Genomic DNA, 17,153 nt, shown 5'->3' on the forward strand with positions numbered 1-17,153 from the left:
CAATACAGTATCTCAAAGTCAAAGATTTCAATATGACCTGATTCCCATCAAATAATCTGAGCTGCTGTTCATATTTATTACATAACTCAATACTCTTACCATACATCAACTGCTGACTCACTTGTGACTATTTTTACCTCAGAGAAACATCTGAGACATACTCGACTGAGACCTCCTGAGCTTTGAAAACGTATCTAGAGGTTCTCTGTTGCTCCATATGCTGCATTTACGCCTATGTTTTAGTCATTCTCAGACTGCTCGATGTCTTTTAGCTGTCTCAGGTGTTGTTTGACAGGTCTCCGTCTTTTTTGCACGAGGAGAGAGTGGGTGGAATGAACCCGGACAGGCTGCTGCTGCCGCTGTGGTTTTCTGAGCTTAATAAGTTTCGACATGTCTCATTTTAAAAGCATCAGGAAATACATTCGCCCCCCTGCGCCACCAAAGGACACACGTCACCATCTCTGTTTGACCTTGATATCACGCTCAGCTTTACTTTTAAGGAAATTACATTTTAATGTTTTGGACTAAAAAGGAAACTTCTTCGCATAAGGAATGAGGGAGGAAACATTACACAGATGACGGGGGAGGATGACATTTTATCAAAAAGAGTAGTCATCTGCATGTTGTAAAAAAAAGCCTTGTTATGCGAATCTGACAGACTGTAAATAATTAATAGTGATGGAATATTCTGCTTTAATAATGCACGCCCAGATAATTACTTACTGTCTTGTTTTCTCTTGATCATGGCTTCCCGAACTTAAAAGAATACAGGTGCATCTCAATAAATTAGAATGTTGTGGAAAAGTTCATTTATTTCATTAATTCAACTCAAATTGTGAAACTCGTGTATTCAATAAATTCAGTGCACACAGACTGAAGTAGTTTAAGTCTTTGGTTCTTTTAATTGTGATTATTTTGGCTCACATTTAACAAAAACCCACCAATTCACTATCTCAACAAATTAGAATATGGTGACATGCCAGTCAGCTAATCAACTCAAAACACCTGCAGAGGTTTCCTGAGCCTTCAAAAGGGTCTCTCAGTTTGGTTCACTAGGCTACACAATCATGGGGAAGACTGCTGATCTGACAGTTGTCCAGAAGACAATCATTGACACCCTTCACAAGGAGGGTAAGCCACAAACATTCATTGCCAAAGAAGCTGGCTGTTCACAGAGTGCTGTATCCAAGCATGTTAACAGAAAGTTGAGTGGAAGGAAAAAACAAAGATGCACAACTAACCGAGAGAACCGCAGCCTTATGAGGATTGTCAAGCAAAATCGATTCAAGAATTTGGGTGAACTTCACAAGGAATGGACTGAGGCTGGGGTCAAGGCATCAAGAGCCACCACACACAGACGTGTCAAGGAATTTGGCTACAGTTGTTGTATTCCTCTTGTTAAGCCACTCCTGAACCACAGACAACGTCAGGCGTCTTACCTGGGCTAAGGAGAAGAAGAACTGGACTGTTGCCCAGTGGTCCAAAGTCCTCTTTTCAGATGAGAGCAAGTTTTGTATTTCATTTGGAAACCAAGGTCCTAGAGTCTGGAGGAAGGGTGGAGAAGCTCATAGCCCAAGTTGCTTGAAGTCCAGTGTTAAGTTTCCACAGTCTGTGATGATTTGGGGTGCAATGTCATCTGCTGGTGTTGGTCCATTGTGTTTTTTGAAAACCAAAGTCACTGCACCCGTTTACCAAGAAATTTTGGAGCACTTCATGCTTCCTTCTGCTGACCAGCTTTTTAAAGATGCTGATTTCATTTTCCAGCAGGATTTGGCACCTGCCCACACTGACAAAAGCACCAAAAGTTGGTTAAATGACCATGGTGTTGGTGTGCTTGACTGGCCAGCAAACTCACCAGACCTGAACCTTGTCAAGAGGAAAATGAGAAACAAGAGACCAAAAAATGCAGATGAGCTGAAGGCCACTGTCAAAGCACCCTGGGCTTCCATACCACCTCAGCAGTGCCACAAACTGATCACCTCCATGCCACGCTGAATTGAGGCAGTAATTAAAGCAAAAGGAGCCCCTACCAAGTATTGAGTACAAATGCAGTAAATGAACATACTTTCCAGAAGGCCAACAATTCACTAAAAATGTTTGTTTTTATTGGTCTTATGAAGTATTCTAATTTGTTGAGATAGTGAATTGGTGGGTTTTTGTTAAATGTGAGCCAAAATCATCACAATTAAAAGAACCAAAGACTTAAACTACTTCAGTCTGTGTGCATTGAATTTACTTAATACACGAGTTTCACAATTTGAGTTGAATTACTGAAATAAATGAACTTTTCCACGGCATTCTAATTTATTGAGATGCACCTGTAGTTTGCCCAATAATGAAAATTTGCTGAAGATATATTCACCTTTAAGCCATTCAATATGTAGATGAGTTTTTCTCATCAGAACAGATTTGGAGAAATTTACTGTTACATCACTTGCTCACCAATGGATCCTCTGCAGTGAATGGGTGCCGTCAGCATAAGAGTCCAAACAGCTGATAAAAACATCACAAAGTAATCCACACCATAGTCCATAACACTTTATACTCGTTTAACATCTTGTGAAGTATTTGTGTGTTAAAGAAATCCATCATTAAAGGGATAGTTCGCTCAAAAATGAAAATTATATCATTAATTACTCATCCTCATGTCGTTCCAAACCCATAAGACCTTTGTTCATCTTCGGAACACAAATTAAGATATTTTTGATGAAATTCGAGAGCTCTCTGACCCTCCATAGCCAGCAAGGATCCTATCATGATCAAGGCTCAGAAACGTAGCAAGGTTAAAATAATCCATGTGACATTAGGGGTTCAACCATAATTTTACGAAGAATTGTTGAATAAAGTCGTTATTCTTGTTTTCTTTGTGCACAAAAAGTATTCTCGTAGCTTCATAAAATTACAGTTGAATCCCTAATGTCACAGTGTCACATATTTTGTGACCCCTGTTAAACCTCTAATGTTACATATTTGTGGATTATTACTTGTGGATTATTGTGATGTTTTTAACAGCTGTTTGGACTCTTATTCTGACGGCAGCCATTCACTGCAGAGGATCCATTGGTGAGTAAGTGATGCAATGCTAAATTCTCCAAATCTGTTTAGATGGAGAAACAAATCTTGTAATTGAATTGTCATTTTTGAGTGCGCTGTTCCTTTAAGAATTCTGAAGTCCCCTCAGTATATATGGGAATATATTGATGGCCCATAAAGCTGATGTATTCCAGTTGATCAACTCTCAGTTGTATTTTAAAAGTAATTTTTTTTAATTTATCAAAAGCAGTAAATGTACCATTTACAATGTGGGCTCAGCAGTGAAATCAATAATTCAAATATTAACATTCTAACACCATATTCACAGAATTCACACCACTGACTTCCAGTGTATAAAGACATTGTAACCAGGTTCACTCAGCTTTTAATGAACACTGCGTGACCTGAAGAGTACAACTAACATGAAAGGCATGAAAACAATTGCAGCCAACATCTAACCTACATTTGCCTCAGCGTTTAAACAAGTTGTCAGTAAAGTTATTCAGAATCGTACAAAAACGTCCTGAATCAGTTTTTGTTTGTCGATTCACCACTTTTGATTGCATTGATACAGTTATGATCTCCACATTGGCTGGCCGATTCGCTTCAGTTATTGTTTCTAAAATTGTCAGCATCAGCATTAATAACCTTTCTGATGTTATTTTGTTCTTTTTTTTCAATATTCTTCTTTAGTAATACTCCTAGTCACAGTCTTCTTAGTTCCGGGCTTTTCATCCAGTAAGTTTTTCGCTAGGTGCATATATAAAATGAACAGATATTTGGGCTCACTAAAACAAGTGTCTTTATCTTCTCTTTTGGACATCAGCACAAAGTAGTTCTTGTCTGTGGAAAACATTTATTTTCTCAGATGAAAGTCAGTGCAATCAGATACAAAATGAGCGTCTTTGACTCGTAGGCTTATGGGCCGCAGGACGAGCTCCTTCGCGTATCACATGAGAACAGTAATGGCAAAGAAAGGTCATCGTAGATGGCAGACCGTTCCACAGACACTCCTGTCATAGAAGCTTCAAAGCATAAACTGCACCTCATTTATGAAACACAAACAGAATGAAATGTTGAAATTGTTTGTAGAGCCATTTTTGAGTAAACTGTCATATTCGATTCGATAATAACACCTCAAAAACAAGTTCTTTCTGATTTGTTTAGCATTCTCTATGTATCATTGCATTACTCCATGTTTCTTCACTGTTCTCGTATGTAAACATCGTACAGCAGTCCAGTCCATGTAAGAATGATTTTTACGAACAATTTAAAGTACATGCATTTGAATTACATGCATGTGTTTTATGATTGTAACAATTTATGTAGCACTAGTTTTATGAACTATTTCCTTGAAAATGCATTAAGAACCCCGCAATTTATGTAAAAATGTTTAACAAACAATTTTCAGGAAAATAAATTGAATCATTTTATAAAGAAATTCGGCTTGTGTAAACTTTGTCATTATAATGGTGTGTGCACAACAAAAGCGAATTTGTTTATTTTCACAATTAGACTACAAACAAAGTCAATGCAAAAATCTGAAGCGCAAATGATCGACGCGATTGCAGTGAACGTACGATATTCACCGCATGACGCGTTGTCACGCAAGCCAATGAGTGAAGAGCTTATTGACATGTCCGGTTGTAACAGAAAATGGAGGAGAACACGAGTGATGTTTTTATTCGAAAAACGCATCTAGATTAAATAACACAATGCGAATATTTGCTTCCCTTTTGGTGTACACACACGATAAGAATGATCTCGAAATAATTTACACAACTTTGTTCGGTTTTCATTTAATGAAATGATAGTTTATGTAAGAATGATTTTACGAAAGATTCACGCAAATTCATTCTGCTTGCGTTTCATGAAAGAGTCTGTTTGATGTCAGCTCTCAAAATGTAAACATTTGAAATTAAACCGTAAAATAAAAACGTAATGGCAGCAAACATCTTAGTGCATTATAACCATACCTTCATATTTGTTTCATACAACATGCTGTATTTACATGCAAGCATTATTTGTCTGGTTCATTTATACTTTTGGGTTTGTTTTGTTCGTAAACCGTTAGCAGAGAGCACGTTCAGTCTAGCAGCAGTTGGGCAGAGTCGGCAGGAACTTGCGGAAGAACTTCCTGAACTCTGTGTTAAAGACGGTGTAGATGACGGGGTTGAGGGCGCTGTTGACGTAGCCTAACCAGGTCACGATGCTGGTGACGCTGCTGGGGATGTAGCAGTCTTCGCAGAGAGCCCTCATCGTGTGCACTACGAAGAATGGCGTCCAGCAGAACAGGAAGGCACCTGGAGATGACAGGTGAAAAATGATTCAATGGACACGTTATTTACACAAACTGTTGTTCAATAAAATGCTCTACAGAATGACAACATCTCAAATTATAAACGTGTTTTCAGATGGCCTAATTCTTGCAATTTATTTCCTTTTATTACTCATTTGGTTGCAATCAATGTGACTATAATTAAGAACTCAGACAGGGTTGCCAGGTTTGCAAAATAAAACCATCCCAATTGCTATTGAAAACTATCCCAATCATGTTTTTTCCACAGTTTTCCCTTCTGTTGAAATTGCTTTCTGGGTAGATCGCTTTAACTTGCAGACTAAAAACCAACCTACAGCAACAGTGTAAAAGTAGCCCAATTTCGCAGGAAAACCACAGACTTGGCAACACTGGACAGAGGAACAATACTGTTGGAATCATTTTAAGAACTTTTTTTCCAGCTGATGAGCGATAAAACATTGACAGCCAATCAGAATCCACCCAGCTTTATAGCATTTAAAGCAACAGACAAATAACTGCAGGGCATGCTTATAATAAACAGAACGATATTGTCTGTTGGTGTGAATGAACCTACAGGATCACATTTATACAGTACAGTGAACATCTGACTCTGTCCATTTCATTTTACAGGTTTTTGAAATGGCTTTTTGGAGGCAGGCGTAACTAAAATCATTTTCTAAACTGAGCAAGCGTCATCTCAGATCACAGATATCTGTGAGCGCTCTCGTCAGAAATATGACCTGTCTGTCCCACTCCCGCTAGGATCCACAGATCTGTCATCCGTCAGAAGTGAGAGGAAGGAGAGAACAGGTAGGATTGCTGGAAGTCACCGTAAAGGACATCAACGTTTATCTCTGCACTTTTATAAATAAAGGTTCCAAAAGGGTTTTTCTGAAGCGATTCCATAGAAGAACCATTTTTGTTTTCCTACACTCTTTATTGGCATCTATAGTTCCACAAATAACCATTAACATTCATTTCTATTCCATGAAAGGTTCTTAATGGTGGAAAAAGTTCTTCAGATTATGAAAATGTTCTGCACACAATGAAAAAAAATGGTTCACTGAAAGGTTCTTTGGGAAACCAAAATGTTTTTTTCTAGGGCATTACTGTAGAAGTCAATGGGGTCCAATTTGGAGTACTTTGGCTTTTATGCTTTTGTAGTTATGTTTTTAACAGTTATGTTTTATATAAAACATTTGATCTGAGATTGAGCTTTTGAACATGACTGGAAAAGTGCATTGTGGAAATCCTGACCTTTAACTGCCCCCCCCTCCCCCTCTCTCTTTCTCTCGCTCTCTCGTCTGTACTAAGGTTGACAAGAGGTGAAAGGATTGGCAAGTACTGTCAGTACTGTACGGAGTACATCGGTGGCACATCTCCCAGGAACCCGTGAAGAGGATAAGTGCATGTCTTAATGTGACGGCTGCCCCCACTCTGCCTGCTGGACTAAAGTGAGGCTTACATCATAATCGGATTTGAGGATTGGTGAGGAATGATTAGCCAATGAGGGCCGGAGGAGTTCCTCGTTTCAGCACATGTGGAAAGAGTGTTTGTAATCACTCCTCTAAGCCCTGTTTAGAAGCGAGAAGCCATTTTTTCATCTCTGTTTTTGTTTTGTTTTAGCTCACAACACCTCTGACAGAGATGAGAGAAAGCAGAGGTGTAAATGCACATCTGCTGTTTTGTTCTGGTGCATTTTATGGTTGAATCAGAGCTACTAGAAAATTAATTCCTTGTTCCTTATAAAGAAAACATTGTATTGTTTTCTTTAAATTCCTTTGCCTAAATGAATGCCTAAATACATTTTAGGCAAAAAACGTTTCTTTGCTAACTGCCAGGGCACAGCTCAGACTGCTGAATGATTGCTACACAAAATTGCTTTAAAAGTGTTTAAAAGCTCTACTTTAATAATAAGCTCTACTTTTTTAATTAAAACATGTTTTCTGTAATTTATTGAAAAAGCATGTCATAGTCATTCTCTCCTTCAAACAAACTGTGAATTGAAAGACGTAAAAAAAATTACTATAAATTCAAAGTAGTTTTTTTAAGGTTAGAATATTGGTTGGGCCCTGTTAAGTGGCTTGTTAATTAATTTAAAAAATATTTTTCTGTAAATTTACTGAAAAACATGTCACAGTATTTCCTCTGATTTCAAATATAAATGTTAATATACTATAAATTCAAAGTAGCTCAAAGTAATTCAAAGTAAAAATAAATTAGGGGTATAAAGTTGGTTGTGCTCTGTTTAGTTTAGACTCGATCACTGTTAGTGCAAGCTGTTTTGAAAAATGAAAATACTCAAATTCAATTGACAACATTTAGACAAAAATAAGTCAAATGTAAGGTCTAAGTTTGTAAAAGTTTTTTTTTCTTCCCCCGCTGCAGGAAGGTCTGTGACATCATTTATTTTTCAAATTATAAAATAAAAATGTGTTTTTATTAATAATAATAATTCATATTTAAATCTTTTTTATTAATAAAAACAATAAAAATGTTTTTTCCCCCTCACTACTCTAAAGTGCATAGACCCAAATGATCGATAATGAATACATTTTCAGTTTTTTCTTCATCATTAATTAATTATCAATAATTTAATTAATTTTTTAGAGATTTCATTAATTACATGTTGTAAACCTAATCACAAGCTGAAAATTCAACAACAGCGAGACCGAAAAGTGAGCAAAACATGCCCCTGAACATTGTCATAATGCATAACGATTTTGGGTGAAGATTTATTAAGTGAAATTGAATATTTTAGATGCTGCAGTTGGCCTCCATTTCTTTCTTCATAATTTCTGAACACTTTTTTTTGCCTTCAGTAGATCATACATTAAATATTAAAAGTTTTTTTCCAACAGGCTATATTCAGCCTGAACAATTAAAATTTCATAACTATACATTGTCCATCATAACTGACATATTTATACATATAATCCGAAATATGTACATTTGTATCTGTACATTCATTTAAACAATTCCAGTTGTTTTCTACACTTCTACTTCTGTATAGTGCATTATTTAATTCTGTTTTTCTTATATTAGTGTTATATTCCATCTCTACTGTGTTATGTTGCACTATGTCTGTACTTTCTTCTGCACTGGAAGCTCCTGTCGTCAAGTCAAATTCCCTGAGCTGTGACAGAATATTTGTACCTTAATAAATGAATTTATGTATCAACTTACCTACTACAACAGGAAGCACCCTCATGGCTTTCCTCTCTCTCCCATTTATTTTCGCTCTCTTCCTTCGCCGGTTCTGGTTTTGATCTGGTTTTCCGCTGGGGTAGGCGAGCATGGACACGGGATCCGGGCTGTCAGGATCGGGGTAGTGATCGTGGTCCAGCTCCTCTAAGGTAAGGTCAGTCAGGTCTTTCTCGATCACGGGTGGCAGAGGGGGCGGCAGGCCAGACAGCGGCTGCAGGGACGCGGCGGCCTCCTGAAGCTTTTTGCAGGCCTGCATGCTGCTCCTCAGCTTGGCCTTCCTCGCCTCCTCCCACTTCCTCAGGCCCCGGAACATCCCGCAGTACAGCAAAAGCATGATGGGGCACGGCACGAAAAACGAACAGACGGAGGAATACACCACATAGTTGTTGTCCTCCAGCTTGCATTCGCTGTGGTCCCGGTTGGGGACAGTGTTGATTCCGAACATCACGGGGGAGGCCACGGCCAAGGCCAGGATCCATGTGGCGGAAAGCAGGACAATCTGTCGCTGGTCCACGTGTTTGCGGTTGTAATTAAGAGGGATGGAGACTGCGATGAACCTGGAGGGAACCATATGAGGTATTACAAGACAGTCCATGCAAAGCTATTAAATTAACGTCAAATTTTTCTTGACCCTGATGAACACTTTTATCATTATATGCTAGCTAAGCCACGTGCTCGTATCTCTGATTCGCTGATTGAGTTGAGCCAATTATGTGTTGACCTGATATTCCCCTGAACCTTCAACTGCTAATCAGATAATATCACACATATCCAACATATGGGTGTGTGTGTTTTATAATGTGATTCCAGTTTACAAAAAGTAAAGCGTAAGGGTGAATCTAACATAACCAGTGAAATGTCTAGGTTATATTTTCCCCCAAAATCAACATTGAGAAATAGAACTCTTTTTTTTTTTTAAGATTTAATGTATACTTACATTACATTTTTTTTGTCATATTTTCCCTGTATGCCTATTGTAAAAAAAAAAAAAAAAAAAGAGAACCAAAAATGAAGAGAAAATGCACAAAAAATGAATAATAATAATAAAATAAAATAAAAATAAGTATTTAAAAATATATTTAAATAAAAATATTGTCTCTCTCTCTCTCTCTCTCTCTCTATATATATATATATATGTGTGTGTGTGTGTGTGTATGTGTATATGTATTTTTATATGTGTGCATGAGTGAGTGTGTGTGTGTGTGTATATAGACAAACACACACACACACACACATACATATATTTATTTATTTTTTAAATGTATTTAAATAAAATATTGTGTTATATACTTATATAATGCATAATGTATAATTATTCATATTGTTGATTTGTGAAATCTGGAGTCCCTCAGGGATCAATTTTGGGCCCCTTGCTTTTTAATATCTACATTTTCCCACTTGGTCAGCTCTTGAGATCTCTTGGTCTCGAATTTCATTTATATGCAGATGACACTCAAATTTACATACACTCAAAACCTGATGATATTGTGCTTATGAATTTTCTTTCTCAATGTATTTCTAAGATAAAGGAATGGATGTTGCAGAATTTTCTCTGTCTTAACAGTGAAAAGACTGAGATCATGCTTATCGGTTCACCCCACCAATTGCGTAAAGCTGGAACGGTTTCTTTAATTGTTGATAATTCTATCATGGAATCTCGGCCAAAACTAAAAAATCTGGGGGTGATATTTGATTCTAGTCTAGCATTTGCATCTTATGTTCAAAATACTGTTAAAACATCTTTCTTTCATCTTAGAAATATTGCCAGATTATGTCCAATGCTGTCTTCCCCTGTTGCTGTGAAATTGAGAAACACCTTTGTTTTCTCCCGAATTGACTATTGCAATGCTTTGTTGGCTGGGGTTTCAAAAGCTACCCTAAACAAATTGAAGGTCGTGCAGAATTCTGCTGCTAGAATTCTAACTAGAACTAAGATCATATCACCCCTATCTCGGAGTCTTTGCATTGGCTTCCTGTTAGGTTTAGGGTTGATTTTAAAATTCTGATGCTTACTTACAAGGCTGTGCATGGTTTGGCACCCAATATTTGTCCGAGCTTTTAACTCCATACACCCCAAGGCGTGACCTTTGTTCTTATACTGGTTTGTTAACTGTTCCATCAACCCGTTTAAGATCGATGGGTGATAGGGCTTTTTCTTCTCTAGTTCCAAAACTGTGGAACTCTTATTGAAATAAGGCAAGCAAAATCTCGCCTTAAAACTCATTTATTTAGGGTAGCTTTTACTTGAATTTTTATATTGTTTTTATATTATTTTTTTAAGTGTTTTGAATGCATGTTTTCTTTCTATTTTGCTTATTTTGTATTTTTATATGGTGTATTTTGATGTTTTATTTGCTTATGTAAAACGCTTTCAGAAGTAACATATAAAGGCGCTATAGAAAATAAAGATTATTATTATTATTAAATTATATATAAACGTTTTCTGACAAAGAAGATATATATATATATATATATATATATATATATATATTAACATTGTGGTATATATTAGACACAATATTGTCTGATTTTGCAAAACTGTTTTAAAGCTTATAAAGCCACAGAAGAACTGTTGTGAGTCTCTGAACAAAGCACAATAGGTGTTTGAAGCAGCACTGTACAGAATGTTCTGTGTATGACACACTGATCTATATATAATGAATAGTTCTCTATTATAGATAAGTGGTATGACAATGGTATGGTAAAATAATAATTTTCTTTCCATAGGTTTTTAACATTCTAAAAGCTCTTTATTCCAAAGATACTACAAGCTAGTTAGTGTATCCAGTAGGCGTAATGTATTGTAAGTTGCTTTAGAGGTATTGCAAGTATTACAACAATAATAAAACAGTGCATTGACGTAAAAACGAAAATTTACTTTTGGTACTTAAGTACTTTTAAAAGCAAGTACTTCTGTACTTTTACTTAAGTAAAAATCTGTCTTCACAACTTTCACTTGTAATAGAGTAATGTTTGGCCAGCAGTATCTGTACTTTCATTCAAGTAACAGAGTTGTTGTCACAAACACACACACACACACACACACACACACACACACATATATATTATATATATATATATATATATATATATATAAAGAGTTAATTTGCAAAAACAGATAACTTCGTTTTTAACAATTGTCAAAAATCATGTTTTTTTCATTGTGGATTCCAATTAATCTTAATCAAACTGCAGTTGGGTTATTTTGATTAGGTTAAAAAAAAAACTAAAAAACACAGCTAACTAACACAATAAAACACAATAAAAACAATAATAAAAAACATTTATCAGTTATTTTAACAGAGTTATCTGTTTTTGCAAATAAACTCTTTATATATATATATATATATATATATATATGTGTGTGTGTGTGTGTGTGTGTGTGTATATCTATTGGGGCAAAAATGCTTGTCATATATATTTATAATGTATTATTTATAATATAACATTTTTTCTGTATGCAAAAGAAACTTTTTTATATTTTGAGGGGTGTAAATGTAGAGTATGATTTGTGCGATACACCTATATATGTGAGATTCATGAATATAATTTTATTTAATAACTGGATGATTTACTGTTGCGATATGTTGCTATTTTTGTTTGTAACAACTTTGAGTTTTATGTTATCTATGTACAGCACTTAGGTGCATTTTTATGGTTTTAAACGGGCTTTATAAATAAAGTTGAGTTGAGTTCTCTTTGAATTTAACTGGTTCTCAAAGCTGTATATAATCATCATATCAGTGATAGAAACAGCCATGTGCCTTTATTATTGGCTGAGTATGTTTGTAAACAAGAGCGTGAACCCTGAGGCATCCCAGCATCTCACAACTCATGTTTCAAACAACTCCAGCCGCATGAAGCTGTTACACACAGCAGTGGTCCGTGTATCTGCTCTCCACACATTGCTTTTTCATGCTGATTATGTGGCAAGTTCTGCCAAGCGAAGCATTTGCAGCTTTCCCTTGCATAACAAGTTTCATGCTGCTGTATCTCTACAGAGTGCCGTCCTGAGCGTATATCTCATTAATCTCTCAAAACACCTTCTGCTGAGCCACACAGAATGGCAGGAGGGATCTTAATGTCCCTGCAGTTGACTCGAATCGCCGGGACAGCGGAGGAGGGTCTAAATGAAGAATCAGTTGTAATTCCGAGGTAAAGCCTGCACCTTAATGCCATTTAGTTATTCTGAACACATTTGCTCAGTCTCTATCTCTACCCGTCTCTCTGTTCTTTTAATCATAGCAGGAAGCCACTTTTATTATAAATGCTATTTCATAGTGTCTTCAAACAGACCCACAATTAGGAAGGTAACCTGCTGTGACCCTTACAGCTTTCAAAATATAAAACTAGCTGTGCAAAATCAGTGAACTGCATGAATTTGACTCATCAATCCTCGGCACAATTCCCATGAGTTCAAGCATCAGACTTTTAAAGGCATCTTTCACACATTCTGTGCCCTTCACACAGCATTTCTATAACTCTATCCCCAAAATAAACTGGTTTTGGGTTACCACAGAGAGTTTTTCTTTAATAATGACTGTAAATGCATTTTTATTAGAAATAGCTGCAAACTACTGTGTATTGGCGTAAAATCAAATTTGCATAAGGTTGGGAACAGGGTTATTATATTTACCTAAAATTATTATAAGTTTTCCTTACTTGTGTGAGAAAATATATGCTTTTAATATTTTAAATAATTAAATAAATAAGTTCACTGAAATAAAACATAAAAAGTAATTAAAAAAAAAAAGATTTTTCATTTAGTTTAACTTGTGATGTACTACATTAACTAAAACTAAAACATTACAAATAAAATAAATAATTAACAAAAGATATATAGACACATTTTGAAATAATAACAATAATAATAATAATAATAATGGGAAAACACTGGACTGCTAAACTAAATTACTAAAACTGAGCTAAAATTAAAATGGAAAATACATATATATTTTTTTTTAAATTACAAAAGCTATTATAGTATCTCAATAATAGCACTGGTTGGGAATCACATTTATATGCAAATGGGAATTCAGTTTTTAATTGTGCTGAATCTGTACAAAGTGTGCAGCATTTGAAGAGGCTAAAATATATATATATATTTTTTTAAAGATTTTTTAAATTATTTAAGTTTCACTTTAATGTATTTCATTTTCTGATGACTTTGATTTAAAAATGTGGAAAGCAGTCCATGACAAAACTTTCAAAACTGGTAATGCATGGGCGTTATTTTAGTGTCACTGATATACAATTACAGTTTTTTTTTTAAATTCATATTTTTATATATATATTTTTATTTTTAAATATTCTGTTTTAATTTTAGTTGAAGTTTTCATGGTTTTATATTTTTCACTATTATTATTATTATTATTATTATTTAAGTATGTCTGTTCTTATTAATATTTATTTTAGTTTTAGGCATTTTAGTACTTCAGGTTAAACAAAAAAAATGGAAAATTATGCTTATTGCTAACTGAAATAAAATGTTAAATTTTTTTATATTTACTTTTATTTTAGTTAACTGTTTTTTATTTTTATTTTTTAGTAATACAAATAGTTTTCTTCATGGTTTTTAAAAAATATATATTTTTAAAATTGTATTTATAATTTTTTTTTGTTGTTGTTTATGATAATAACCGTGTGTCCCGCAGACCCACCTGTCTATGCTGATGGCACAGAGGTTAAATATAGAGGCGGTGCATAGCATCACATCCATGGTCATCAGTCCATCACATACGGTCATATTGAGGGACCAAACCCCATCCTGGAACTGAGAAGGAGAGAAAATCATCACCGTCTTTAACTCTTCACACATTTGTTGCTTCTATCATCCATGCCTATTTTTACCCTCACCATTTTTTTCCAATCCCTCCATTGCCATGGCTGTCTGACCTCTTTCACCTTCCCCTAACCTCGTGTTCTTAGTGCCACGGCGGAGCGACTGTGGAACCTTAATTTCCCTATTATCGGCTTGGCGTTGTCACAACAACCAAGCCAAACACACACACACACACACACACACCACATGCTCTGGGGCTGATGGTAATTTAGTAGCTGATACGCATCCCGCGGTCTAAAAAAAAAGAGATAAAACAGCAGAGAGGAGGATTTAATGGCATTTTAATTATTGGCCTGGACAAGAGGACAGATTCTTAATTGCTTTTTGGTAATGGCCTCTCTCCCATGCCAACGAACCACATTTATTCTACAAGTGGAAGCCATGAGATCGTGGTGAGGGGGCTCATGTAAAATTGTAATTAAGCTACAGCTGACTCACTGGAGCATATTTTCTCCGTGTCCTTGGCCTGAAGAGCCAGCCAGACTACCATGAGCCGTTTGCTTCGCTCCCGGTGACCTTGTCCCCACTGTCTGGGGCCCTCAGTATCCAGTCTAGGGGACTCGGCAACCAGTGCGGCCCCGAATCCGTGCTTGAATGGAATGTCCGATTGCTAGTTTTTGGAGGCCTCTTTGGTCTCGGACCTCGCGCCCACATCCCGGGGTGGCAGACAATGCGTATTGTGCGGTGTGTGTTTATGACGTCCGGCTCTGGTGGAGACAGACAGTCTCGGCAGGAGGGGGCCGAATGAATGCATGTCTGCAAAGTGTTTCGCTGAAGGGTAACAATTGAGTATTGATGCTAAGTTTGTTGTGCGCTGTTATGGAACAGTGTCATATAGCTGTTTATTAGAATGGTTAAGAATTGAATTAAAATCATGTGAAAAGATTACTGATTACCGTTACCATGGTAAACATAGTTAATGGCAAGCTACTTCAGTTATTGTTGAAACAAAAAACAAAAAAAATGTTTTAAACAGGTTTTTCAGTTCACATTCTCAAACAAATCACTAAAAATTAAATATTAAATATTTAAATAACTTGTTTGTATGTGTATATAAGTGTATGTGTATAATATATACACATACACAAAAAATAGATATTTTTTATATTACATGTATATCAAAATTAAATATTTAAATAAATTACTAATGTATAATTTATTCATTTATATTTATGAATTTATTAATAAATATGTTTAATAATTAAATATTGCACACACACACACACACACACATATATATATATATATATGCATGCACTCAAAATTAAATATTTTAATATTTTAATATTACATAAATATTGCATGCAATTGGTTTATATATATATATATATATATATATATATATATATATATATGTATATATATATATATGTGTGTGTGTGTGTGTGTGTGTACGATATACACTCAAAATAAATCAAATGAATTCATTTGTATGCATTAACATTTTTATTTTGCCCCAAGTTTGTTAATTGTTTTAAGAAAGAAAAGGTGTTAACAATAACAGAACATAGATAAACACAATATATATTAATATTTTTAACATTTGCATATATATATATATATATATATATATATATATATACACACGCACACGCACACACGCACTCAAATTTAAATATATTCATATTATTATTTAAATATTAATATTAATATATTTTAATATTCTGTAAATATTTCATACATACATATATATATATATAAAACATTTATTTACATGTTTTATTAGATTGAGTAAACATTGAATGAAATCACGTTATTAGCCTACATAGCTGATTTGAAATAAACTAGGTTTATTATAGACAATAGCTAAACCAGCACGAAAGTGGTCAAAACTTACAGTGGTACCAATAAGAAGGTTTTACCTCGACATTTAAGATGATCACCAGGTAAACCAGCTTAGCAGGGTTTTAAAGTAGGTACAACCCTGTTTGTTTTCTGGCTACCTTAAGCATTGCAAATATTAGGCTATAATACAATATTATATGAAATGTCAAATATCTATGAAATGAAGTGTCTTGACTCACCTCTGCGTACACGAACAGCGGTAAGACCAGAACCGCCAACAACAAATCAGCGACAGCCAAACTGACTATGAAGTAGTTCGTTGTGGTTTTCAGCGCTTTCTCCGTGTAAACGCTCAGACACACCAACACGTTCCCGCAGATGATGATAATGATCAATAATATCCCGAAGATGAGCGCTGGGAAGTTGTAGTTCGTGGTGTGGCTGGAGACGGTGAGGTTGGCTGGCATGTCTGCCTCTATAATAACCTGTCATCTGGGAATCCCTTGATAAAACTAACCGATAAAACCCTTTTCTTCTTTGCCATTATTTGCGCGTTTCTGAAAACTTCGAAAGTTCCGCCGAACTCTGAAGCGCTTTGGAACTGCGTCCCGTTATTTTCTGTCTTTAAAGGGTGGGAAACGGTCACAGTAAGCGGTAAAATCATCGCTGTTCATTCATCGTTGTTTGACGCAAAAGTTTTCTGTCAGGTCCACATCTCGGATCTTCAGCTTGGAGCTCGAGCGCTTCTATTTCCATCCACCCGCGCGCAGTCTTAAAGCGGCTTACAGCGACGCGTTACTGTTAATATCTGAGGCGTTTCATTATATTACCCTGGGGTTATTGAAAACGCTTATCTTTATAATAACATCACTTGTTAAAGTTAGTGAATATGGCTGTATGAAGCCAGTGACGAGTCATCGTTTCACCGGTTGTATCTGTCCGCTTTAGTTTCACACTAATACTCCACGGGGTGCTAATCTCGTCCTG

The 17,153-nt window shown here is 35.6% G+C and overlaps 1 protein-coding gene across 3 annotated transcripts; it reads right to left on the reverse strand.

Annotated features, from left to right (window-relative positions):
- Positions 1-3,243: 3,243 nt before the first annotated feature.
- On the reverse strand, positions 3,244-17,129 carry drd4a (dopamine receptor D4a). Of its 3 annotated transcripts, XM_058768075.1 has the most exons (6): positions 16,406-16,523; positions 14,820-15,152; positions 14,396-14,615; positions 14,200-14,312; positions 8,519-9,096; positions 3,244-5,336 (listed from the first exon to the last, which is right to left on the reverse strand). In XM_058768075.1, the coding sequence occupies exons 3-6, from the start codon at positions 14,396-14,398 to the stop codon at positions 5,125-5,127; spliced, it is 906 nt and encodes a 301-aa protein (XP_058624058.1). In that variant the 5' UTR covers positions 14,399-14,615; positions 14,820-15,152; positions 16,406-16,523; the 3' UTR covers positions 3,244-5,124. The 3 variants fall into 3 exon arrangements, with proteins under 3 accessions (XP_058624058.1, XP_058624056.1, XP_058624055.1); XM_058768073.1 differs by lacking the exon at positions 14,820-15,152 and having other exon boundaries at positions 16,406-16,531; XM_058768072.1 differs by lacking the exons at positions 14,396-14,615; positions 14,820-15,152 and having other exon boundaries at positions 16,406-17,129.
- Between the last annotated feature and the right edge of the window lie 24 nt (positions 17,130-17,153).

The sequence above is a fragment of the Onychostoma macrolepis genome, chromosome 25, assembly GCF_012432095.1.
Source record: "Onychostoma macrolepis isolate SWU-2019 chromosome 25, ASM1243209v1, whole genome shotgun sequence".
In the NCBI taxonomy this organism is placed as follows: Eukaryota; Metazoa; Chordata; class Actinopteri; order Cypriniformes; family Cyprinidae; genus Onychostoma; species Onychostoma macrolepis.

Bases quoted from the DNA above. Each gene is read 5' to 3' on its own strand.
- drd4a (XM_058768072.1), bottom strand. From the start codon at position 16,633: ATGCCAGCCAACCTCACCGTCTCCAGCCACACCACGAACTACAACTTC. The intron at 14,313-16,405 runs GTGAGTCAAGAC...TCTCCTTCTCAG, and splicing joins CGCTGTTCGTGTACGCAGAG to TTCCAGGATGGGGTTTGGTC. The intron at 9,097-14,199 runs GTGGGTCTGCGG...GGTTCCCTCCAG, and splicing joins TGTGCCATCAGCATAGACAG to GTTCATCGCAGTCTCCATCC.